The 27174-nt window shown below is 36.3% G+C and overlaps 1 protein-coding gene across 1 annotated transcript in view; it reads left to right on the top strand.

The window, feature by feature from the left end:
• Positions 1-27174, top strand: part of OSTM1 (osteoclastogenesis associated transmembrane protein 1) — a 39884-nt gene that overhangs the window by 7351 nt on the left and 5359 nt on the right. Inside the window, exons 2-5 of the mRNA XM_081250570.1 lie at positions 7460-7574; positions 19086-19183; positions 23890-24057; positions 26322-26487. Of these exons, the coding sequence (XP_081106696.1) occupies positions 7460-7574; positions 19086-19183; positions 23890-24057; positions 26322-26487 (547 nt within the window). The remainder of the gene's footprint in view (positions 1-7459; positions 7575-19085; positions 19184-23889; positions 24058-26321; positions 26488-27174) is intronic.

The raw sequence follows: 27174 nt of genomic DNA, 5'->3' as shown, positions 1-27174 counted from the left end.
ACGTTGGGGTACAAGTGTCTTTTTTTTTTTTTTTTTTTTTTGCGGTACACGGGCCTCTCACTGCTGTGGCCTCTCCCGTTGCAGAGCACAGGCTCCAGACACGCAGGCTCAGTGGCCATGGCTCATAGGCCCAGCCGCTCCGTGGCATGTGGGATCTTCCCGGACCGGGGCACGAACCCGTGTCCCCTGCATCAGCAGGTGGACTCTCAACCACTGTGCCACCAGGGAAGCCCACAAGTGTCTTTTTGAATTGTGGGTTTCTCTGGGTATATGCCCAGTACTGGGATTGCTGGATCATATGGTAATTCTATTTTACTTTTTTAAGGAACCTCCATACTGTTCTCCATAGTGGCTGTATCAGTTTACATTCCCATCAACAGTGAAGAGGGTTCCCTTTTCTCCACACCCTCGCCAGTATTTGTTGTTTGTAGATTTTCTCATGATGCCCATTCTAACTGGTGTGAGGTGATACCTCATTGTAGTTTTGATTTTCATTTCTCTAATAATTAGTGATGTTGAGCAGCTTTTCATGTGCTTCTTGGCCATCTGTATGTCTTCTTTGGAGAAATGTCTATTTAGGTCTTCTGCCCATTTTTGGATTGGGTTGTTTTTTTTTTAATATTGAGCTGCATGAGCTGTTTATATATTTTGGAGATTAATCCTTTGTCCACTGATTCGTTTGCAAATATTTTCTCCCATTCTGAGGGTTGTCTTTTTCTCTTGTTTATGGTTACCTTTGCTGTGCAAAAGCTTTGAAGTTTCATTAGGTCCCATTTGTTTATTTTTGTTTTTATTTCCATTACTCTAGAAGGTGGATCAAAAAAGATCTTGCTGTGATTTATGTCAAACAGTGTTCTTCCTATGTTTTCCTCTAAGAGTTTTGTAGTGTCCAGTCTTACATTTAGGTCTCAAATCCATTTTGAGTTTATTTTTGTGTATGGTGTTAGGGAGTGTTCTAATTTCATTCTTTTACATGTAGCTGTCCAGTTTTCCCAGCACCGCTTATTGAAGATACAATTATCTCCATTGTATATCCTTGCCTCCTTTGTCATAGATTTGTTGACCATAGGTGTGTGGGTTTACCTCTGGGCGTTCTATCTTGTTCCACTGATCTATGTTTCTGTTTTTGTATCAGTACCATATTGTCTTGATTACTGTAGGTTTGTAGTATAGTCTGAAATCAGAAAGTCTGATTCCTCCACCTCCGTTTTTTTCCCTCAAGACTGCTTTGGCTATCTGGGTCTATTGTGTCTCCATACAGATTTGAAGATTTTTTGTCCTAGTTCTGTAAAAAATGCCATTGGTAATTTGCTAGGGATTGCATTGAATCTGTAGATTGCTTTGGGTAGTATAGTCATTTTTACAATATTGATTCTTCCAATCCAAGAACATGGTATATCTCTCCATCTGTTGGTATCATCTTTAATTTCTTTCATCAGTGTCTTATAGTTTTCTGCATTCAGGTCTTTTGTCTCCCTAGGTAGGTTTATTCTTAGGTATTTTATTCTTTTTGTTGCAATGGTAAATGGGAGTGTTTCCTTAATTTCTCTTTCAGATTTTTCATCATTAGTGTATAGGAATGCAAGAGATTTCTGTGCATTAATTTTATATCCTGCAACTTTACCAAAATCATTGATCAGCTCTAGTAGTTTTCTGGTGGCATCTTTAGGATTCTCTATGTATAGTATCATGTCATCTGCAAACAGTGACAGTTTTATGTCTTCTTTTCCAATTTGTATTCCTTTTATTGCTTTTTCTTCTCTGATTGCTGAGGCTAGGACTTCCAAAACTATGTTGAATAATAGTGGTGAGAGTGGACATCCTTGTCTTGTTCCTGATCTTAAAGGAAATGCTTTCAGTTTTTCACCATTGAGAATGATGTTTGCTGTGGGTTTGTCATATATGGCCTTTATTATGTTGAGGTAGGTTCCCTCTGTGCCCACTTTCTGGAGAGTTTTCATCATAAATGGGTGTTGAATTTTGTCAAAAGCTTTTTCTGCATCTATTGAGATGATCATATGGTTTTTATTCTTCAATTTGTTAATCTGGTGTATCACATTGACTGATTTGTGTATATTGAAGAATCCTTGCATCCCTGGGATAAATCCCACTTGATCATGATGTATGATCCTTTTAATGTGTTGTCGGATTCTGTTTGCTAGTATTTTGTTGAGGATTTTTGCATCTATATTCATCAGTGATATTGGTCTGTAATTTTCTTTTTTCGTGGTATCTTTGTCTGGTTTTGGTATCAGGGTGATGGTGGCTTCATAGAATAAGTTTGGGAGTGTTCCTTCCTCTGCAATTTTTTGGAAGAGTTTGAGAAGGGTGTGTGTTAGCTCTTCTCTAAATGTTTGATAGAATTCACCTGTGAAGCCATCTGGTCCTGGACTTTGGTTTGTTGGAAGATTCTTAATCACAGTTTCAATTTCATTACTTGTGATGGGTCTGTTCATATTTTCTATTTCTTCCTGGTTCAGTCTTGGAAGATTATACCTTTCTAAGAATTTGTCCATTTCTTCCAGGTTGTCCATTTTATTGGCATAGAGTTGCTTGTAGTAGTCTCTTAGGATGCTTTGTATTTCTGCGGTGTCTGTTGTAACTTCTCCCTTTTCATTTCTAATTTTATTGATTTGAGTCCTCTCCCTCTTTTTGTTGATGAGTCTGGCTAATGGTTTATCAATTTTGTTTATCTTCTCGAAGAACCAGCTTTTAGTTTTATTGATCTTTGCTATTGTTTTCTTTGTTTCTATTTCAGTTATTTCTGCTCTGATCTTTATGATTTCTTTCCTTCTGCTAACTTTGGGTTTTGTTTGTACTTCTTTCTCTAGTTCCTTTAGGTTTAAGGTTAGATTATTTATTTGAGATTTTTGTTGTTTCTTGAGGTAGGCTTGTATAGCTATAAAGTTCCCTCTTAGAACTGCTTTTGCTGTATCCCATAGGTTTTGGGTTGTCGTGTTTTTATTGTCATTTGTCTCTAGGTATTTTTTTATTTCCTCTTTGATTTCTTCAGTAATCTCTTGGTTTTAGTAATGTAGTGTTTAGCCTCCATGTGTTTGTGTTTTTTATGTATTTTCCCCTGTAATTCATTTCTAATCTCATAGCATTGTGGTCAGAAAAGATGCTTGATATGATTTCAGTTTTCTTAAATTTACTGAGGCTTACTTTGTGACCCAAGATGTGATCTATCCTGGAGAATGTTCTGTGCACACTTAAGAAGACAGTGTAATCTGCCGATTTTGGATGGAATGTCCTATAAATATCAATTAAATCTGTCTGGTCTATTGTGTCATTTAAAGCTTCTGTTTCCTTATTTATTTTCATTTTGAATGATCTGTCCATTGGTGTAAGTGAGGTGTTAAAGTCCCCCACTATTATTGTGTTACTGTCGATTTCCTCTTTTACATCTGTTAGCAGTTGCCTTATGTATTGAGGTGCTCCTGTGTTGGGTGCATATATATTATAATTGTTATATCTTCTTCTTGGATTGATCCCTTGATCATTATGTAGTATCCTTCCTTGTCTCTTGTAACATTCTTTATTATAAAGTCTATTTTATCTGATATGAGTATTGCTACTCCAGCTTTCTTTTGATTTCCATTTGCATGGAATATCTTTTTCCATCCCGTCACTTTCAGTCTGTATGTGTCCCTAGGTCTGAAGTGGGTCTCTTGTAGACAGCATATATATGGGTCTTGTTTTTGTATCCATTCAGCAAGCCTGTGTCTTTTGGTTGGAGCGTTTAATCCATTCACGTTTAAGGTAAGTATTGATATGTATGTTCCTCTGACCATTTTCTTAATTGTTTTGGGTTTGTTTTTGTAGGTCCTTTTCTTCTCTTGTGTTTCCCACTTAGAGATGTTCCTTTAGCATTTGTTGTAGAGCTGGTTTGGTGGTGCTGAATTCTCTTAGCTTTTGCTTGTCTGTAAAGCTTTTGATTTCTCCATCAAATCTGAATGAGATCCTTGCCAGGTAGAATAATCTTGGCTGTAGGTTCTTCCCTTTCATCACTTTAAGTATATCATGCCACTCCCTTCTGGCTTGTAGAGTTTCTGCTGAGAAATCAGCTGTTAACCTTATGGGAGTTCCTTTGTATGTTATTTGTCATTTTTCCCTTACTGCTTTCAGTAATTTTTCTTTGTCTTTAATTTTTGCCAGTTTGATTAGTATGTGTCTAGGCGTGTTTCTCCTTGGTTTATCCTATATGGGACTTGCTGTGCTTCCTGGACTTGGATGGCTATTTCATTTCCCATATTAGGGAAGTTTTCGACTATAATCTCTTCAAATATTTTCTCAGGTCCTTTCTTTCTCTCTTCTCCTTCTGGGACCACTATAATGTGAATGTTGTTGCATTTAATGTTGTCCCCGAGGTCTCTTAGGCTGTCTTCATTTCTTTTTATTCTTTTTTCTTTATTCTGTTCCATGGCAGTGAATTCCACCATTCTGTCTTCCAGGTCACTTATCTGTTCTTCTGCCTCAGTTATTCTGCTATTGATTCCTTCTAGTGTAGTTTTCATTTCAATTATTGTATTGTTCATCTCTGTTTGTTTGTTCTTTAATTCTTCTAGGTCTTTGTTAAACATTTCTTGCATCTTCTCGATCTTTGCCTCCATTGTTTTTCCGAGGTCCTGGATCATCTTCACTATCATTATTCTGAATTCTTTTTCTGGAAGGTTGCCTATCTCCACTTCATTTAGTTATTTTTCTGGGGTTTTATCTTGTTCCTTCATCTGGTGCATAGCCCTCTTCCTTTTCATCTTGTCTGTCTTTCTGTGAATGTGGGTTTTGTTCCACAAGCTGTGGTTTTTGTTCCACAGGATTGTAGTTCTTCTTGCTTCTGCTGTCTGCCCTCTGGTGGATGAGGCTATCTAAGAGGCTTGTGCAGGTTTCCTGATGTGAGGGACTGGTGGTGGGTAGAGCTGGGTGTTGCTCTGGTGGGCAGAGCTCAGTAAAACTTTAATCCACTTGACTGCTGATGGATGGGGCTGGGTTCCCTCCCTCTTGGTTATTTGACCTGAGGCAACCCAACACTGGAGCCTACCTGGGCTCTTTGGTGGGGCTAATGGCAGACTCTGGGAGGGCTCACACCAAGGAGTACTTCCCAGAACTTCTGCTGCCAGTGTCCTTGTCCCCATGGTGAGCCACAGCCATCCCCCGCCTCTGCAGGAGACCCTCCAACACTACCAGGTAGGTCTGGTTCCGTCTCCCCTGGGTTCACTGCTCCTTCCCCTGGGTCCCGATGCGCATACTGCTTTGTGTGTGCCCTCCAAGAGTGGAGTCTCCGTTTCCCCCAGTCCTGTCGAAGTCCTGCAATCAGATTCCTCCAGTCCTGTCGAAGTCCTGCAATCAGATCCCACTAGTCTTCAAAGTCTGATTCTCTAGGAATTCCTCCTCCCGTTGCCGGACCCACAGGTTGGGAAGCCTGACATGGGGCTCAGAACCTTCACTCCAGTGGGTGGACTTCTGTGGTATAATTGTTCTCCAGTCTGTGAGTCACCCACCCAGCAGTTATGGGATTTGATTTTGCTGTGATTGTGCCCCTCGTACCATCTCATTGTGGCTTCTCCTTTGTCTTTGGATGTGGGGTGTCTTTTTTGGTGAGTTCCAGTGTCTTCCTGTCAATGATCGCCCAGCAGCTAGTTGTGATTCTGGTGCTCTCACAAGAGGGAGTGAGAGCACGTCCTTCTACTCCACCATCTTGGTTCAGGCCCCTAGTTTCTATCTGTATTGATTTTTAAAATATCCAGTCATCCACTTACAAGACTCTACTTAAGTAACTGGTTATACTTAGCCAGCTACACCCACTTAGAGCACTTCTTGTTGGCAACAGGTAGCTAGGTGAAATAGCATATATCAGTTACTTACTGGGTGCCAGACATTGTGCTAAGTGATTAATGTATGGTATTTCATTTAATACTGTACCTGTAGGACTCATGATCGTGAAACTGAGCCTCAGAGAGTTTACCTCAGCTGTCCAAGATTACCAGCTAGTAATCCAGGTTTTTCTGACTCTTTAGGCCGTGCTCTACTTTAATCTGGTGGGTAAATTATCACAAAACATTGTTTGATCTTTTATGAAATCTTCTTCTATAGCTGATATTGCTCTGAAAGCAATTCCAAGAAAAGGGCTTTTTTTTTTTTTTTTTTTTGGTGGTACGCAGGCCTCTCACTGTTGTGGCCTCTCCCGTTGCGGAGCACAGGCTCCGGACCCGCAGGCTCAGCGGCCATGGCTCACGGGCCCAGCCGCTCCGCGGCATGTGGGATCTTCCCGGACGGGGGCACGAACCCGTGTCCCCTGCATCGGCAGGCGGACTCTCAACCACTGCACCACCAGGGAAGCCCGAAAAGGGCTTTTTAAAATGTTTTATTCAATTTACTATTTTAAAGGCAAGCATTCATTTGGCTGCATGTTTTAATGAGACAACAAAACTAAGCCACAGAAAGGGTAATCATCCCGAAATGATCTTGAGATATTTTGAAACAAGAATTCTGCTGTTAAGCCCTCCTTCCCTCTTTTCTTATCCCACATGGCTGATCAGTTCTTTTCTAGAGTTAACATATTCTCTCTTTTATTACTAATGACACTATTTAATTCTTTATCTGTATGTCTCTGAGGAGGTTCTGAAGACCCAGTGTTGATGGCATTCCTTTATACTCTTTGTATACTCAGAACTCCAAGATTCTTATAGTGCCTGGTAAATAGTAGGAGTTAAATAACTTTGAAAGAATGAAGAGTCAGCAGGACTTAGTTCCTTGCTTGGGGCAAAAAGGAAAGGAAATAGATAAGGATCCAATAATTTAGGAACTTGAATGTATTATTTGCATAGTGTGAGTTTCATTATTAAAACGATCTGTGGAAAGCATGTTCTTCTATCTGGGTACAAACTATTTCTGTACAAACTAGATGTATCACATTTTCTTGTGGATTTTAAGATTTTGAGCCAAAAAATGCCAAGAAGATGAAACAATGTTTTGTGATCATTTATCCACCAGGTTTTTAAAAATGTGTAAATAATATATGTTCATCGTAGAAGAATTTAGACAGTATAAAAGAGGCAAAAAAGAAAATGAAAATTGCTCTATTTCCATTATTCAGAGATAACTACTGCTACATTTTGGTGAATAGCTTTCCAGAATTTTTTCCTGTGCATAAGGAGTAAGAAATATTACATGTGGGCCTAAGCAGTTGAGATTGTACCATAGAAGCAAGTACTTATTTATTTAAGAAGCAAAGATTTTCTTCCCTTGCAAGTGAACCTGGTACCAATAAATGTTAGCTGCTATTGTTTTATTACAGTTGTTATTAATGACATCATTATTTGATTATAGCAAAAAAAAATTAAATGCTTATAATAAATATTTGAATTATTTTTATAAGGTTTTTTGCCTCAACTTGTTGTTTGGGAAGTCTGAAAATATTCAGATTGTATTTTTCTTTCTTTTTCTTTTGTCGTTATAGAATTCCTCAGAGAGTCATAGTTGTGCCAGAAGTCTCTTAATGGCAGATAGAATGCAAATAGTTGTGATTCTGTCTGAGTTTTTCAATTCCACATGGCAGAAGGCAAATTGTGCAAGTAAGTAATTCTTTCATTTTCATGTTGCCGTCATGGTTCAACAGTATAGATGTCATTTTATTTGAACTCTGAAAATTTTGAATATTTTTTATTACTAAGTTTAAATGAACTGTGATTAGCATCACGGTTTATTAGTGAGAAATGCTTGGGCAAATACTGAAAGGCAGAAAAGTGTAGCAGTTAACAGTGAGCTTTGCAGTCAGACAGATCTGGATTTTATTCTAAGCTCTGCCATTTATTAGCCCTAACCTACTACTGTCAGACCTTGGGCATGTAATTTTACCTCTTGGAGCTTCAGTTTCCTCATCCGTAAATTGGTGGTAATAATGGAACCTACTTTATATGATTGTTTTGAGGAGTAAATGAAATAGACTGTGTAAAGCACTTAGCTTAGTATCTGGCATATAGTTAATGTTCAAGGAATGTTAGCTGCTTAATATAATAGTAATTATGATGTTTATAATAATATGTCATCTGGTGATAGGGGAAAGTGATAACGTCTGTTTTACCAGTTTTGCAGGCTTGTATGTATTTGTATAATGAAATGAGATCTATTTTCAAGCATTCTTTGGGAAAATTAAAATCACTATTTCAATTCATAAGTGTTTTGAATACCAACTATGTATTAGGAAATTCTTATTTTTCTATTCCTTATAATTTTTGAGGAAGAAAGTTATAGTTACAATATAACCTAAAGCAGACAAATAACTGCTATAATAAAGTTATAGAGTCTTGGGGAAGCTGAAAATAAATCAGATTGGAGAGAATTTGAAATACTTCCTGGAGGAGGTACCTTTTGATCCTACACTTTTGTGGCTGGGCATGATTTCAATAAGTAGAGATGAGAGGAAGGACATTGCAGATAGGGAGGCATCGTGAACAGGGGCACAGAGGTATAAAAGAGTAGTAGACGTTACAGGATGCTGGAAGCACAATGGGAGGTAAACTTGGAAAGGGAAGGTAAGACCTTGACCTATATAGTAGTTTATCACTTATGCCAACATTTTTCATACTGCTTAGAACACCAACATAGTATTAAGAAATGGTTATATACTATAGTATCTTGGGAATTTACAATACACATAGAATATTGAAGGCAGTGAGAAGGACTATAGGTTAAAAAAACTTTTAAACCTCATTTAACCTAGCACTTTCTGCGCTTTTTTTTTTTTAACTACAAAGACCCTTTTTTTTTCTTTTCTTTTTTTGTGGAACCCCATTGGAAGAGAGAGACCAGTGAGGAAATTCTTACAATGGTTTAGGCAAGAAGCAAAGAAAACATTAAGTAGGGCATGGGCTGTGGAAATAGAAAGGATAGAGTGAATTAAAAATCTGTGTACCTGTAAGTCATTAAGGAACTTAACTTTTTAAGGACTTTGTCTTTTTGTTTAGTTCATATGAAGAAAAACTGTAAATGGGAAAAAGACTCCCTTCTAAGTTTCTTTCCCTTTGTAGTATACCATGGATATTGAATATTAACTCTTTTAATTTTGTCTCTATTAATTCAAATTTTCTGGTAATTTGAACAGAGGCTTGGCTGACAGCTAACTTTTTTTTTTTTAAAGCAAATCTTTACTTTTTTGGAGTAAAACTTTTTAGTATAAATATGATTGAACAGAGTTTGCTTAACTTATATGGAAGAGCTGTTTTTAAGTATTCTTAAGCCCTTCAGAAAAATCCACTGATATAGGAAAAAATATGTTAATTGCAAATAATTTAAAATCAGTTAATTAGAATAAGTGGGGTATGTGTTGGGATTCACTTCTTTCGACTGATGTTACTTAATTTACATACTTGAGAGGTAAAGCATAAAAGGTATTTTGTAATGAATTTACTAATTTAAAATAGGTTTCTTCTCTGGCTATTTAAAAAAAAAAGGAAGGAAAACATTTTGCTGCATATTTACTCAGTATGGTAGATATAAAACTCTTTAGAATAAATTCTTAGGGTACTTTTGTTTTTCTGTGAGGCATCCTATCTTGAAAATATTCCTTGATTGAACTTCTTCTGAAGAAAAAATGAAATGTTTACTTCCTAATTAAAATTAATTTGGCCAAAATATATGACCAAGCAAGGTGTAGAGAAATATGACATCTTTTGGAGAATTAGATAGCTGAGTGGGCAGGAAAGACAGGAAGACTTAGTTTTCATTCTGCTTACATTTGTACCCTTTGGATTGTATACCATAGCATTTAATACCTATTCAAAAATACATAAAAATTTTTAAAACTTGACGGACTGTCCAAATCTGCCATGATTATTCATATGTTAGATGTAATCAAAGAGATTGGCTATTTTCTTTTTCCAGATTATGCATTTTAAAAAGTTATCTTCCATTCATTGTTTCACATTTTAAAATTTATCATAATTTATATTCTGTATTTTATATGGAAATAAAATAGTTTTATAAATTTGTGCTCCTCAGCTGTTTTCCCTTGGGTATTCATTCTAAAGTAATCATCTAGGACTTCCCTGGTGGTCCAGTGGTTAAGACTTTGCCTTCCAATGCAGGGGATGTGGATTCGATCCCTGATTGAGGAGCTAAGATTCCACATGCCCCGAAGCCAAAAAACCAAAACATAAAACAGAAACAATATTGTAACAAATTCAATAAAGACTTAAAAAAAAATGGTCCACATCAAAAAAAATCTTTAAAAAAATAATAAAATGAAATAAAATAATCACCTTACCTAGAAATGAATAATCTTTACCAAATTACCTGGAAACACTTCTAATTATGTTCTCTGCAAATCTCTGTAATAAAGATAACATGAACATTTTCTGAAAATTTTTAAAAATTGTTCAAAAAACTTGGCAATTTTTACCAAAATTTAATAAAGCATTCCTACTTGAGCAACATAGTCTGTTACAAAGCAGTGAGAAAAGAAATTTGAAGGAAGGAGAAAATAAGCTAAAGAAGGTGAATAGCAAGTCAGCAATTAAATTAAATAATATTTCTCAATGTCATGGCCCTTGGTTCATTTGAACTTCACAATAAGCCAAGCCCTGTGAGGCAGAATGGGGGCTCAGAAAGTGTAAACGAACTGCAGATCAAGAGCCTAGAACTAAAATCGGAGGGCTTTAAGATTGTTCATCTGAATAGACAGCGTTCGTGGGTTAAGGCCTAATTTTGTTTTTAAAGTGCTATTTGACAAATTCATTGCACAGTCTCCATTTTAAGAAATATTAGCCCTACACTTTAGCCCTACAAAGTTTAATATCTATGCTATATACATGTTTGATATCATGGAAAACCTAGTCTTTTACTAAAAATATAAATGTAAAATACTCTTTTTTTTTTCTAAAGACCTATCAGTACTACATAAAATTAAAACTAGATAATGTGAAAAAAAGTTTTTAATAGGGTTGCACATTTTCTAATGTTAATGCTCAGCAATGATCAGGAATCAGGCATCAGGTTCTGAGACAATCGCGTCTCTAGCAACCAGATCTATTAAACCACTGATTTCATGGGATCCTCACTCTTTTATTTTCTTGATAAATGATGCTAAAGGCTTCTCTTTTCCATTTACTTAAAAGATAATCCATTTGTTACCTATCCAATCATTGCTTTTTTTAATCTTTGGCTTTTAGAAATAGGTAAAAGAATGAATACAAAGGGTATTTACTCTTTTAATAAAATGGAAGAAAGCAATCATATCACACTATAATTTTATTTTATTTTTTTTTATTTATTTTTTTTTTTTGCGGTATGCGGGCCTCTCACTGTTGTGGCCTCTCCCGTTGCGGAGCACAGGCTCCGGATGCGCAGGCCCAGCGGCCATGGCTCACGGGCCCAGCCGCTCCGCGGCATATGGGATCCTCCCAGACCGGGGCACGAACCCGTATCCCCTGCATCGGCAGGCGGACTCTCAACCACTGCGCCACCAGGGAGGCCCCACACTATAATTTTAAATGAATTTGTGCCTGATCAGAAGTTTGCCTAGGATGTTGTCATTTTGTATTGTAGGAGACGAAAATGTGCCATCCCAAAATATGCCTCTTTGGCATAAGGATTATTTTGAGCTGATTATTTTGAGAAACCGCAGACACAGGAGAAGCTCTGAAAACAGAGTAGAAATAACCATTTTGTATGAGAAATTTATATTTATTAAGGAAATCTCCACTTGTAAGGGTGTCTCCCTCTCTGTACCAGGAAGAAAAGGATGACTTTAAAACCACTAGAGAATCTTGTAAATGGAGAAGGCAGGGACATAATCTGCATAACCTTATGCTTGTTTACCTCACTTTTCCTGGTCATTTCCTGATAACTGACCTCCCCCACACCCATCTTTCTTTGCTTTTACCTGAAGATGATATTCAAGTCTGACTTCTAAGCCACCCCTTTGAGTTACTTAATTTCCCTTTGTATCTTCTTGTGTATATGCGAGATATACAAGTTAACAAACTTCTGTTTGTTTTTCTCCTATTGATCTGTCTTTTGTTACAGGGGACCCAGCTGAGAACTTACAAGGGTAGAGGGAAAATTATGTTTCCTCCCCTACCATATATACATGAAAACACAATATAAATATTCCCCCCCAAATCTAGATTATTTGCTTTTTTATTTAAACATAAAAAAAGACTGGTTGTGCTTGCTTCGGCAGCACATATGCTAAAATTGGAATAATACAGAGAAGATTAGCATGGCCCCTGTGCAAGGATGACACGCAAAGTCGTGAAGCGTTCCATATTTTTAGCAATTATACTCCAAGAAAGATGTTAAAAAAATAAAAAATAAAAAAAATAGACACAGAAAAAAAAAAGACTGGTCAGTTTTCTCAGAACTTATGTAAAACTGTTAAATACAATCTATGAACCCTTTTGTCTCAGTTAACTTTTTGTGGTGATCTAGTTATTAAATTTGCAAATACAGAGCTGATAAGTGATGCCAGCAATAGAACTCTTTAATGGTAAATAATCTGGAGTCTATTCAGTCTGGCACCTAAAAGATAAAATGGGAAGGAAAAAAATTACAAAGGAAGAACAAAAACTACTGAGGTGTTTTTAAAATTTGTTTTTAATTGAGACTTAAACCAATATGTGATCCATTTTATAAGAATATATATTTTGATATAAAATGACTATTCCTTTTTCATCCTCTGTGCTAGAAAATGCAAAACTATAATTATATAAAGATCTTTTAAAGTTAATTTAAGGGGCTATTAAAATTTTTTTAAATAATATTATTAAAAATATAAACATGTAAAACTATAAAAGCTAAAATATTGTTTAAAAGAATACTTTTAAAAGTAATACATTGGGGCTTCCCTGGTGGTGCAGTGGTTGGGAGTCCGCCTGCCGATGAAGGGGACGCGGGTTCATGCCCCGGTCTGGGAAGATCCCACATGCCGCAGAGCGGCTGGGCCCGTGAGCCATGGCCAGTGAGCCTGTGCGTCCGGAGCCTGTGCTCCACAACGGAAGAGGCCACAGCAGTGGAAGGCCCAAGTAACGCCCAAAAAAAAAAAAAAAAGTAATACATTGCCCAAAAAAGTCACCTTTCTACTTGATCTAGCTGTGGGTTGGCACCTAGTCTTTGCCATTATTACTTGATGAAAGGAAGGCTAGACACTCAGTGAAAGAGAGTGCCATCCTAATACAACATTGTTAATCAAGTATACTCCAATATAAAAAAAAAGAGAGAGTGCCATCCGTTACCACTACCATCTATTTTATCTTTAGAATTTCTGTGTCTTTGAATGATATTAGTCTTCATTAGAAATGAGTTTTTGGAAACTGATAGAAACTCAAAAGGAGTGTACACGACTCTTCCAATTCATATTACAGATAACATGGAAATTAATTCTTGTAGAGAGTGACTGTTAAGAAGTAAAGAACATATATCAAGGATTTCTCCTCTTCACAATTTTAAAGCTGTTATCAGAAGTGTATTGTTAATGCATATATGTGGAACCTAGAAAAATGGTACAGATGAACGGGTTTACAGGGCAGAAATAGAGACACAGATGCAGAGAACAAATGTATGGACACCATGGGGGGGAAAGTGGCGGGGCGGGTGGTGGTGGTGTGATGAATTGGGAGATTGGGATTGACATATATACACTAATATGTATAAAATGGATAACTAATAAGAACCTGCTGTGTAAAAAACTAAATTTAAAAAAGTCTATGTGTTTGAAAAAAAAAAGTTTAAAAAAAGTGTATTGTTGACATAGGGATAGCCTGGTTATTGAGATGCTTCTTGATTATCTTATGCATATAACAGGTGAATAATCAGTAGAGTGACCAGATTTGATGAGACCATGAATTGCTTTATGGTAAAGTGTTTTGGTACTTTGTTTTTGATTTTTTTCTTTTTTCAACTTAATTGAGATATAATTGACATATAACATTGTTTAAGTTTAAGGTGTACAGTGTGTTGATTTGATACACTTATATATTGCAGAATGATTACCACCTTAGTGTTAGGTAACACCTCCGTCATGTCACATAATTACCATTTTGTCTGTGTGTGTGTGGTGAGATCATTTAAGATTTATTCTCTTAACAACTTTCAAGTATAGAATACAGTATTGCTAACTAAAATCACCATACTGTACATTTGATCCCCAGAACTTATCTTACAGCTGGAGATTTGTGCCCTTTGACCAACATCTCCCCATTTTTCCCACCCCCCAGCCTTTCTCAATCACCATTCTGCTCTCTGTTTCTAGGAGTTCAGCTCATAGTTGACTAGGAATTTATTTCCTAGTCCAGGAATTTATTTCTGGACTCTCCATTCTGTTTGATTGGTCTCCTTTCCTCTGATAGGAGAAAATCTTTCCTAGTTGATGAAACTCCTGGAGAAGGGATTTATGACCACTGATTTTCTTTTGGAAGCTCTGTCTTCAAGCAGATAAGGGGAATTCACAGAAAGCTTCTCTCTGCCTTGGCTATTTTCCAAGTGCCGTCAGCTCAGAATAATCCTTATGGCAAATATTCTGCCACCCTTCACTTTTTATGTCTTGATTTTTAAAAAATCAATAATAAAACTTGATAGTTGAGCAGAAGATCAATTAATCAGAACCCATCTTTCCCATATTTTATCTAAATGGTAACATACTAAGCATTGGACTCACTTATTTATATCTTGTAACTTAAAATGTCCTAGTTTTCATACTTATTAAACTTAATTATGTTGTTTAAGTACAAAGTTCCCATAATTTAATACTATGTTTTCTGAAGCTTGCCCTATTTTTCAGAAATTGATAATTGTCTCTGTTGTTCTCTATAGAACTAGTTTTGAAAAACAGCAGAGATCCTTATACAAACTCCTAATAGATGCCAAATACTTTATCTAAAGATGCATACATAATTCCTGTTATGATATTTAGTGGGTTTCTATGTAAGGTCTTAACTTGAATCCTTAACACCTTTAAGAATGCCTCTTGAGCTGATGCTTGAGCCCTCACTGAGAAAGAAGCTATGCTAATCTGTCCTTGATGAGGCTGCATTGATTATCTGAGATGAGGAAAATTCATAATGACCACTTCACTTAGTGCTTATAGGAAGCTTTATTGCTACTAATATTTCTTAATTTACTAATTTCTAAAATATATAGCTTCTCACTGCTTATAACCTTATGCTCCCAATTCCTACAAAAGGATAAAGGAGGAATTTTACTGGAGTTCCTTTGTTTTAAATCAGAAAGTTAGGGCTTTTTAATAATGAAGACATTTTAAATCTCATTTTATAAGTGAACTCCTTTGTGCTTTATAATATCACTGTCTAATGATCATTGAAAAAATTTTGATGGTACTGCATTAACACAGTAATAAGATGGCCAGTCTATATTAGCTTTTAGTTTAATTTTCAAATTATTTCAAGTGAAGAGGAATGACTGTTAGTAAAATAAAAGAGATTAAGTTCTTTGGCGTTCAGAGAAGCTTCCTTTTATAAATTACTTTTTTATTTATTTTTCATTCTATAAATTACTTTTTTATAAAGAAATTATTTCAGTTACATACTTTGTATAGAAGTATGAATCACTCATATTCATGCTTTATACTGCTTTTGTAAGACAATACAGGGATACACACACACCCATATTGTGCATGTCAGTTGCCATGACGTGGCTCATTATACACAGATGTACAGTTGTTGTGGATGAAATTGTATTCCCTCTACTTCCCTCCAAAATGTCAACTACAAAAACTGAAAACTTCAATCTCGTTAGCACAATATAATAATATTATGCATATTTGTAACTGTTTGTTTTTATTTATATATACTCTACCTCATGTAAAAAGATTCAAGGCTACTTTGTGATGATGTTAAACCAGGATTAAGAGAGACTTATGTTATTTTTCTTTTTAAGAATTTAGTGTGTGAACTTTTTGAAAGCCAACAGAATAACATTTTTAAATAGTAAAGGAAAATGGTATAATTAAGATAATACTTAATCAAGAGCCTGGAAAGTATATTTTGTATTTCAATGCCTTACTAACTTGATGTATGATCCTCAGTATATCACTTTATTTCTCTAGCTGTTTCCTAATTTGTGAAGTGATCCCTCAGATTTTTAAATGATAAGGTGAACAGTCAGAACAGGACTTACATGCTGGAGAAGATAAAGCTGCAGAGAATGTAGAGTGTGTGAGTTCAGAGAGGGAAAGACTCTTGGAATAGGTTCATCAGCAGAGCCCCAGGTATGCCAGGTGCAGGCCAAGTCCTACACTAGGGGCCCATGTAAGGGGGTGAGTGGGGCTGGATTCCAGCTCAGCTTCTGGAGGTAGGAGCACTTTTTTGTAAATAATCTACTGGGAGGGAATGTCTTTTTCCAGTTTGCACAAAGGAGTCTTTATGTGCTAGTTGCTGCCCTGTTTACCAGTTTTAGGCTTCATCTCAGTTGCCAGCACTGATCAGTTGGTAGCGACTGCCTGAATCCCTGCATGGTGTAAGAAATCTATGGGTGGTGGAGGGAGGAGCAGTGGCATGTACTTATTGATTCCCAGTATTGAACTTTAATTGTTTAGAGAGTAGATATTTTATATTTGCAGTGTTTGAAAGTGCAGGCTCAGGAATCAGACTGAGTAGAAATTCCAGGTTTTTACTTACCAGGTTTATGACCTTGGGTAACTTCTTAATTCCTCTCTGCCTTTGTTCCTTATTTAGAAAATGGAGATGATAGTTCTTGCCTCATAGGATTGTTGTAAGAATTGAATAAATGTGTTTAAAGTACAAGCATGGTGCTTGGAACATGGCAACTACTCAGTTAACATTAGCTTTCATTGTAGTGATTGTTGTTCATAATAGTGCATGCATCGTATAGTGTGTCATATCCTAATGTCTACTCTAAGGGAGGGAAAAAATCTTTTTCCTCTATCCATTTTAGGTTCTCTGGCTGGAACTCTCTAATTAGACTGGCCAAAGACGGAGTAACAAGAGAAAACAAACAGAAGTTTATTAACAAGTGCATTGCACATGTACACACGGGAGCACCCAGTGATGAGTAACCCAAATGGATGGTTAGAATTTGGGTTTATATACCATCTTAGGATAATCAGAGGAGAAAGGGTTTTGGTCTTCTGGATGAAGGAGGCAAGTTATGGGAAAGTGACCAGGAAAAGTACGGTTTAGTAAGGTTTGTTATATAGATTTAAGTTAGAACCATCTCCATTGGTAAGAGTTAGTTGTTAAGAGTCCTCCCTTTTCTTTTTCTTGAGAGAGAGAGACATCTTTACAAATGGAAATTTCCTTTACAAGTGTAAATTTTATCTACAAAATAAAAACTTGTGCCCCGTTTTTAGAGTTTTTCCTGAATCTGTTCGTTCTTAAAGGCCTTTATTTTATTTATTTATTTATTTTTGGCTGCATTGGGTCTTCGTTGCTGTGCGCGGGCTTTCTCTAGTTGCGGCGCGCGGGGGCTACTCTTCTTTGCGGTGCGCGGGCTTCTCCCCGCAGTGGCTTCTCTTGTAGTGGAGAATGGGCTCTAGGCGCGCAGGCTTCAGTAGTTGTGGCACGCGGGCTCAGTAGTTGTGGCTAATGGGCTCTAAAGCGCAGACTCAGTAGCTGTGGCACACGGGCTTAGTTGCTCTGCAGCATGTGGGATCTTTCCCAACCAGGGCTCGAACCCACGTCCCCTGCATTGGCAGGCAGATTCTTAACCACTGTGCCACCAGGGAAGTCCTTAAAGGCCTTTAGCTCAGAATAATCCATATGCCAAAGAGGCATATTTTGAGTTGGCATATTCTGGTACTCTTCACTACCTATTCAGTGTATCTCTTATCCATTGATTTCTTTCTGTTTGCATTGCCGTCTTTCTCCTGGATAATTGCAACAGCCTTCTATCCTGTCTCTCCCCTCCCAGTTGAAAGATCATAATAGATGGCCCTGAGTGTGTATAATATACAGCTCTCAGTTAAATTTAAGAAGAACAAGAGTATGGTTGAGCACTAGAGAATAGAAAGTATTTGAACATCCCTTGTGGAGTAATTTGTAGGGCATCTACAAGGATTGTTTTGTGGCCCTGAAACTAGTTTGAATTGAGTCCCCTCATTATAACTTTAGAATTTTCTATAATAGTGTTCTACAACCACAATTGGGAGTAGAGAAAGTTAATGAAGGTTTTAAATATTTGTGAGTATGTGGAATGTAAAAAGGGCAAGGATTCTAGGAAAGTGAGATTGAAATGGTTGACCATGAGTTCCAGGATATGATGCCAGGCACTTGAACCTAGATCCCAGAGGGTAAGCTGAGAGCACAGGGAGAGGTAAAAGCAAACTGAGGATAAAGAATAAGTTCATCCAAGAAGGGAGAATAGATATAAGAATTGTGCTATGTTCATACATAGAAATAGAAAACAATTCAAAGGAATGAACTTGAGCTAATGCTAAGTGAGAGTAGCAAGTTGCAGAGGAATATCATTTATGTAAGATTTTTAGAAAGACATAAAACAAGTATATTTATTTCCAGATTTTACTTGAAGTCCCTTTATCAGTATTTTATGCAAAATTCTCACCAGCTTGTTTCTCTGGTCTCCCAACTCACAATAGATTAGAAAGAGCAGATTTTAAAAGATTAACCTCTTAGATGCAATAACTGACCCACTAGTGAAGATGGAAGAGACCCAGAACTACTAAATTTAACACAGAAAACAATCAAACAGCATATGAATTTAGCTAAAATTAATGCAGGATAAATAGTCTTATGCCTAAACAGCACTAAGAGTACTCCTATTAAGGCGGCATTTGATAACTGATATTCATGATTAAGACTTTGCACCATCAAAAATCAGTATCAGTTTTACTTGGTATATGGTTTTTACAAAGAGAGAAAAGTATGTGACTTTTAATATTTTCATTAAAATGGTCATGATGTAAAAAAAATCTTTTGGAAACTAAAAGGGGTAAGCTTCATGTATTTGGAAAATTCTCTTAATGTGGAACACTTCATGCTTGTTTGAATAAATGATTACGATAGTGTGAAACAGAAGATAACAGCTTGAGAGATAAATGACTATATATAATTGTTGCTTGAGATATATTAATCTACTCTTTGGTTTCTTGACAGATTGTTTAACGAACAAAAGTGAAGAATTATCAAATAGCACAGTATACTTCCTGAATCTGTTTAATCACACCTTGACCTGCTTTGAGAATAACCTTCAGGTATTTTATATATGACACTTGAAATTAAAATGCTGTCTTGTCCAAGTAAATAATAAATAATTCCAATTTTTATAGCATTAATTGTTGATATTTATCTACATACACAATGTAGAGGTAGGCCTGGATTTCTGCTAAATTCTTCTATTACTAGCCCTTAGGCAAATCATCAAAACTTCAGTTTTTTAATTTGTAGGATGGGAATATTAAGATCTACCCTGCCTACCTTCCAGTATTTTGTAGTCAGGATCCAATGAGTTAATGAGTATGAACATAATAACTGAGGCATGTGATTGTTTAATTAAAACACAGTGTTGTTCTATCAGACAATAATTTTTCTTGACTTTGTTTATGCAATAATGTATTTTGCAATTCAGTTTGATTCTGTCTATAAAAAGCTTATTCTTTGCCTCAATATTTGCTTAAATATATTTTACCTACTTTAAAAGGTGCTGTTTAATAAGGTAACTTTGAGTTTTGAATTATAATATAAAAGGTAGCCTTTAAGAAACCTACCTTATTGGGTTTTGTTTTCTCCACCTCTGACCCTTGAATGTTAGTACTGAAACGTTCCTGGTAGTGGTGAGGGGTGAAATTGGAATTCTGGTAAAATCCTAGTTTTGAAACTTGCTTTTTAACAAGTAGGTAATCCCCACAAATAGATAGAAATATATTTAGGATATAGGTATTTTTAACTTTCTCTTTAATAAATGTGATAACATAGAACATGAATTTCCCTGAGTATAATAAAAACTATTAGATGAACATTTCCCAAAATATGTTCTGCAAAATTTTAATAGATAGCCCATAAAAAAGGTTTAGTGTTCTTAATAAGGGTAAGAAATGCTTTAATACAGGACTGCAGAACTTTAGTGGACTAATGTACATTATATAGAACTTCAAATGGTAACTTTGTATACAGCATTTACCAAGGCTATTTGACTAGGAACTCTGGTTTTAGAGACCAAAGACACTAGTTCTGATGAATGTACTTTAGGGAAATTAGCATTTTTCCTGGGATGTTAGTTGCAAATATTTTTTCCTCATTTGTTGTTTGTCTTTTTATCATGCTTCTCTTTTTGATATGAAGAAAATTTTAATTTTTATGTTGTTAGATTTACCAAAATTCATTTAATGGCTTGTGGATTTTGTGTCACACTAGAAGGCCTTTTCCCACATTGTGATTATTTTTAAAATTTCTCCTGAGATTGATTTAGGACTTTCATGGGTTTTTTTCTACATTTAAGCATCATTTATCTGTTTGAAATTTATTTTGGTGTAAGATGTAAGGCTTAGCGCCAACCTTTTTTTCCTGATGGCTTCTTGACTTTCAAAACATGATTTACTAAATAAATCCATGAAATGAATTTTAGAACCAAGTTCAAAATAATCAATCATTTTGATATTTTATTAGAATTGCATTACATTTTAGAGTCATCATTTGGGAAAAATTGACCTGTTATGATATTAAGCTTTCCTATCTAGGAGTACAGTATATATTCACTATTTTTTATTTCAGTAAAATAGAATATAAAATTTACCACATTACAACTTTTTTTTTTTTTTTTTTTTTTTTTGCGGTACGCGGGCCGCTCACTGTTGTGGCCTCTCCTGTTGCGGAGCACAGGCTCCGGACGCGCAGGCTCAGCGGCCATGGCTCACGGGCCCAGCCGCTCCGCGGCATGTGGGATCCTCCCGGACCGGGGCACAAACCAGTGTCCCCTGCATCGGCAGGCGGACTCTCAACCACTGCGCCACCAGGGAAGCCCCACATTACAACTTTTAAGTGTACAGTTCAGTGGCATTAAGTACACTTACATTGTTGTACAACTCTACCACCATCCATCTCCAGAATGTTTCATCGTCTCAAACTGAAACTCTGTACACATTAAGTAATAACTCCCCATTTCCTCCTTCTCTAGCCCCTGGCAACCACCATTACTCTTTATTTTTTAATGTTCTCTAGCACAGTTTTATTTATTTATTTAAATTTCATATAGGTTTATACATTTCTTAAGTTTATTTCAAGGTATTACATAGTGTTTGGTGCCCTTATGAATGATACCTTTTCTTCCCCCACTACAGATTTTAACTGCCTATTTTTAAATAGTTTTTTTTTTTTGGAATAATTTTAGACTTACAGAAAAGTTGCAAAGTGAATACAGAGAATTCTTGTATATCCCTGACCTAGTTTCCCCTAATGTTCACCTTATGTTACCAAGGTACATTAGTCAAAAATAAGAAATGAACATTGGTATATAACTATTAACTAAATGCCAGACTTCATTCTGATTTCACCAGCTTTTCTACTAATGTCCTTTTCTGTTTCAGAATTCATTCCAGGATAATGCATTGCATTTAGTAATTGGTTACTCCTTAAAATTTCTATCATATATATAGCTACATTTCCTTTCTATTTCCAGATGCTGTACTTGTGAGTCATTTTTTCCCTTGAATTTTCTTTAGGCTTGTTGAAGATACATTTATATTTATTGTTCTTTTTGAAAACCCACCTTTGGCTTTATTTATCAGTTTCTGTTTTATTTTTCTTAATGTGTTAAGATATGCTTTTGCATTTATTAATTCCTCCTATATTCTTCTGGTTTTGTCATTTTTCTATTTCCTTAAATTGAATGGTTTTTAAAAATTAATTAACTAATTAGTTAGTTTGTTTGTTTATTATCAGGGGAGAGGTATGAGCTGGAGCTGTAGATTTGAGGGTCATCAGGTACAGATGGTATCAAGCCTGGAGACTTGGATGTGAGTGAGTGTAGATAGAGATGATGAAGAGGCCCCAAGGACTGAGTTCTGGGCAATGCCAATGTTTTATAGGGTGTGTGTGTGTGTGTGTGTGTGTGTGTGTGTGTGTGTGTGTGTGTGTGTGTGTGTGTGTGTGTGTGTGTGTGTGTGTGTGTGTGTGTGTGTGTGTGTGTGTGTGTGTGTGTGTGTGTGTGTGTGTGTGTGTGTGTGTGTGTGTGTGTGTGTGTGTGTGTGTGTGTGTGTGTGTGTGTGTGTGTGAAAGTGGAGGGGAACCAGCTAAAGAGATAGGTGGTAGCAGTGAAATTAATGGTATTGGCTGTGGCAGTGCCTTCTGGCTCAGTGATGAGGCAGACATGTGGGTTTAGGTTCCAGGCCAGCTTCACCTTATGTAGTATGTGTTTGCAGGTGGCTTCTCTGGGAACCTAGACTGTCTGGGTGGCTGTCGAGACTGCTTTTTGTGGGTGGTCCCACAGGCAGGGTGAGGCTATTATTCCAGCCCCTTGCATCTCCAGAGGACAGTAGGTGGTTGCAGGGGATAGAGGGTCACAAGAGACTGTGGTTCCGGCTAGTTTCTCTGGGAGCGGTGTGACAGCTGTCATACAACCTTCCTGTGATGAAATGTGCATGTCATGCCCCTATAATTAACAGTGCTATCAAGGGCCTGGGTTTACTCTTGAGTTCTTGAGTCTCTTCAGAAAAGAAATCAGGAATGGCACATGCTGATGTCATCATTTTCCCAGAATCCTACTTCCTCATTTGCTTTAAACGTTGCAGGGCTTTTGTTGTTTGACTATGCCACCATTTAGTCAGTCAGTCCCTGTATCAGTGGAGATTTTTGTTTGGTTCAGTATTTTACTATCACAAATATGGACAGTCTTTTGCAGGTATTTGTATCTTTATCTGTCTGGTAGATTCCTAGAAGTGAAATTGCAATGCCAAATGATATGTACATTTTAAGTTTTAATATAAATGACTAAATTATACTCCCCCATCAAGGTACTGTGCTCCATTTTTGATCAAACACATTTAGCTGAATGTACAATTGTTCTGTGAAAAACAGGCAATGGGCTATTTCTTGTGGCAGAACTAAAGAGAGTCTGAGTTTATTTGTCAAGTAGATAGTAAGGGTAATGTTGTAGGGGCTACATCAGCTTAATTCCTTTAATTTTTCCTTTTCTCTTTCATTCTGATAGTTAATATTATTTCTCCAGGCTATAAGGTAAAGAATAAAGGGAATAGAAAACAAAAGTGTGAATTGACTGTTTAGCAAACTTGTTCTTGAAATACAAGTGTCAGTCCCAGAAGTGGAAAAGATTGAGATTCACTAACATAATGTCTTATATCCAGTACCTGAGGTTATATTTTAGGTTATACGATTCATTGGTATTAGTCCCTTTTTGTTGACTTGAAAGGCCTGGATTAAAAGCCTTGGGGTAAGAGGGCTGGGGGAGGGATGTAGTTTGGGTGCCTTTTCCTAACTCATTATAAAGTCTTCTCTGTCTCAATAAGGCAGACTTCAGGGTTCAAGTCATCACAGGCAAGGGTATACTTTATTTATTTGGTGAGTGTAGGATAGATAAGGGCAGATGTATAAATGACAAGATAACTTAGTAAATTTTTGGTATTTAGGTATCAATAATTTGGTATATGAGCTAGTGTTGCCCTCAGTTAACAGTGGCTAGTGCAGTGGTTTTCAAAATTCAGGGGTGACTAGAAAGTACCAAATATTTTGCTGTGTGCTACATACCAGTCTCTATTCCTTGGGACCTGTAATACAGGTAAGGGTATCCCTATTTTATAGATAAAACCAAGGCTCAGAGTGGTTTAGCAACCTGCCCCACATCACAGCTCAGCACTTTAACATACTCTATTATTTCCTCCAGGAGGACAAATAAGTTTTAAAAATGTAATGTTCATTGTGTGTATTATATGTGCCTTTGACATTTTAGGGGAGCACACACAGTCTTCTTCAGTTAAGAAATTATTCGGAAGTATGCAAAAACTGTCGTGACGCATACAAAACTCTGAGTAGTCTGTACAGTGAAATGCAAAAAATGAATGAACATGAAAATAAGGATGAATCTGGAACACACTTATGCATTGATGTGGAAGATGCAGTAAGTACTTTGCTCCTGATACAGCGCGTGTTTTGCAGTGTTGTTGAATGTGCCTTCAGTATTATTACTGGAATTTGCATATGGTGTCTTCAACCAGAAATAACTAGTTGCTAAGTAGTAAAGTTTTAGAATATCCTGATGTGTCAGACTGAAATGGAAATTAATCAGATACTTCATAAGTAAGTTGATAATTTGGTATATTTGACTTATTTTTATTAAAGTATAGTTGATTTACAATATTATATTAGTTTCAGGTATTCAACATAGTGATTTACTATTTTTATAGATTATACTCCACTTATACATTTTGTTTTTTAAGTTTGATAATGTGTGTCATTTTCAGAGGTGTGGGTATACTGTTAAATGTTTTCATTTCAGTTTCTTGTGCACTTGTTGCTAATTCAAGAAGTCTCTAGGTTTTGCTACAATATGTTTCTGAAGCCATTCCTCAGTTACTTCCTATCCCATTGCTTTATTTCTTTATATCTATTACCATCTGAAAAGTTTTGTTTACTTATTTGTAGTCTTTCTCCCCTTACTAATGTATAAGCCATATGAGGACAAGGACGTCATTGTCCATTTTTGTTCACTGTTCAGTATCTAGAACAACGCCTAGCAAATAGTGGGCCCTTAGTAACATGTATTGATTGAATGAATAGTCCACAAAAACTCTTTTTCTTCTGTTGAATAGCCTGCCTTTACATGGGGCACCACTAGATGGCAATCATGCCTTTTTATGGGAATACAATGCCTGACTATTGAGGCATTAGAGGAAACTGAAAATCTATTGTTAAAAAGCAGAGAACTTGTGGTCAAAATTGGTAAACTTAATGTTTGAGAATGATGAGTGTGAATTATAGCAGCTCAGAGTGAACATAGTGGATCTGTAATATTCAGAATGGTAAAAAGCACTTAAACTGGATACACCATGGGGATTTTTGTTTGTTACTGCCCTGTTACTAATGTTTAGAGTAGTACCTGGCTTCTAGTAGGTTCCCAATAAATAATAAACATCTTTTTAAAGAATAATAGTCTCTTTCTTTTTTTTTTAATAAAGAAGAAAAATGAATATTGGTTCTATGACACAAGTTGGATTACACAGGAAATCAACATGACCAACCTATTTTAGAACATCCATCTTGCAATAAGCAAAAATTACAACAGACGTATAGTGCACCATTTGTAAACCATATCTCAATTAAACAAAATCCAAGAAAGAACAGTTTTAAACGCTAAATTTGGTAGTTTCCTTACATCATTTAGCCTGTTTGACAGAAATCATGAGCTCAATGAAAGTGAGGTACTGCGGCCCCTAAGTGTATCTAGGGGCTAAATAAGATACTAATATTGTTTAATAAAGTTTCCATGACTCATTAGATATTATGTACTTAAAAAATTATTTGCTGTGAGTATGAATCTTTCATAATATCTTAGATAAGTTATTAAGCATTTCATAGATATCATCTCTTGAAGAGAAGCCCTATAAAGTTGATATTTTTATCTCCATTCTAAAAATATTGCAACAAGCTCAGTGAGATTACATAGGTAACATATGAAAGAAAATATTTTGTTTGTTTGTTTTGCGGTACGTGGGCCTCTCACTGCTGTGGCCTCTCCCGTTGCGGAGCATAGGCTCTGGACGCGCAGGCTCAGCGGCCATGGCTCACGGGCCCAGCCGCTCCGCGGTATGTGGGATCCTCCCTGACCGGGGCGCGAACCCGTGTCCCCTGCATCGGCAGGCGGACTCTCAACCACTGCGCCACCAGGGAAGCCCTGTTTGTTTGTTTTGTGAGACTTCCCCTCCCCCCCAGTTTTACTGAGGTGTACTTGACAAATAAAATTATAATATATTTAAAGTGTACAGTGTGATGATTTGATATAAATACATATTGCAAAAGGATTCCCACAGTCTAATTATTGACATTCATCACCTCACATAGTTATCCTTTTAAATCTTTTTTAATGAATGAAGCACAGTATATTTCTATTGATACAAGTTCTGTGTTTGAAGTCTGTGAAAAGCTGACATTCTTTAGACAGTATTATGAATTTACAATATGAAATTTCTGTATGGATATAAATCTATACAATGACTAATCATGAACCAGCTTATTTTCCTGACAGAAGAAATTGTCCTCAACTATTAATAGATTTTTTAGGGATGTGTATTTAGTCTAAATTTGGGGTTCTTGTTGTTGACAAAATAATTTTATGAAGTTGAAGACAAATATAAAATAGAGTAACATTATTTGTTATTGTTTCAGATGAATATTACTCGAAAACTTTGGAGTCGAACTTTCAACTGTTCAGTCCCTTGCAGTGACACAGTGCCTGTAATTGCTGTTTCTGTGTTCATTCTCTTTCTACCTGTTGTCTTCTACCTTAGTAGTTTTCTTCACTCAGAGCAAAAGAAACGCAAACTCATTCTACGTAAGTTTCTTTTTATTGTTGTTTATTTACTTAGACTAAAAACCTGTATTTAAAAAAATCTAAACCTGTTTTAGAAATAATATATACTCTGAGAACTCAAACTATATTAGCCTAAAACAGCTCTCTTCTTCAAATTTTACAACTGTGCTCACTAACAGAAGAGATGTGTAAGTTAAGTGACTTTATAATCAAACTTTAACATACAGTATCTTTCAGAAGCTTTAATTGAGAAAGCTAGATTCCCTGGAATAAGGTTGACAACAACAAAGGAATAGCGACAAAGGCTTTGCAGACCTGAAATGGCCATAATAGGGAGATAAATAGTAGAGAGCTCTTAGGCCCATTGGCAGAACCACCCATGACAGAACCACCAATCAAGTAGCAGGCAGGGAGAAACTGTAGCTTACACACAGACAATTTGCTTATGAACAAATTGGAATTGTAGTTGCAAGAAAGTTACTTGACATATAGCATGTGCTCAGTATGTGGTCATTCCTTTCCTTTCTCCCCATCAAATAGGGCAGAGCAGAAAAAAACAATAACTGGAAGGTCCCAACTAGCCAAAGAAAAGTGACCTCCAAATCTCATAGGTTTCTTGTTTATTATCAGAATGAAAGTATGGGCTTATCCCTTAGTAATTTTAGTTTTTTTATAAAAGAATGTTTTCTGGAGAAAAAAAGTCAGGCT

Source organism: Mesoplodon bidens, assembly GCF_964165515.1.
Source record: "Mesoplodon bidens genome assembly, chromosome: 12".
Classification (NCBI taxonomy): domain Eukaryota; kingdom Metazoa; phylum Chordata; class Mammalia; order Artiodactyla; family Ziphiidae; genus Mesoplodon; species Mesoplodon bidens.
This window is presented reverse-complemented; position numbering and strand designations above follow the sequence as displayed.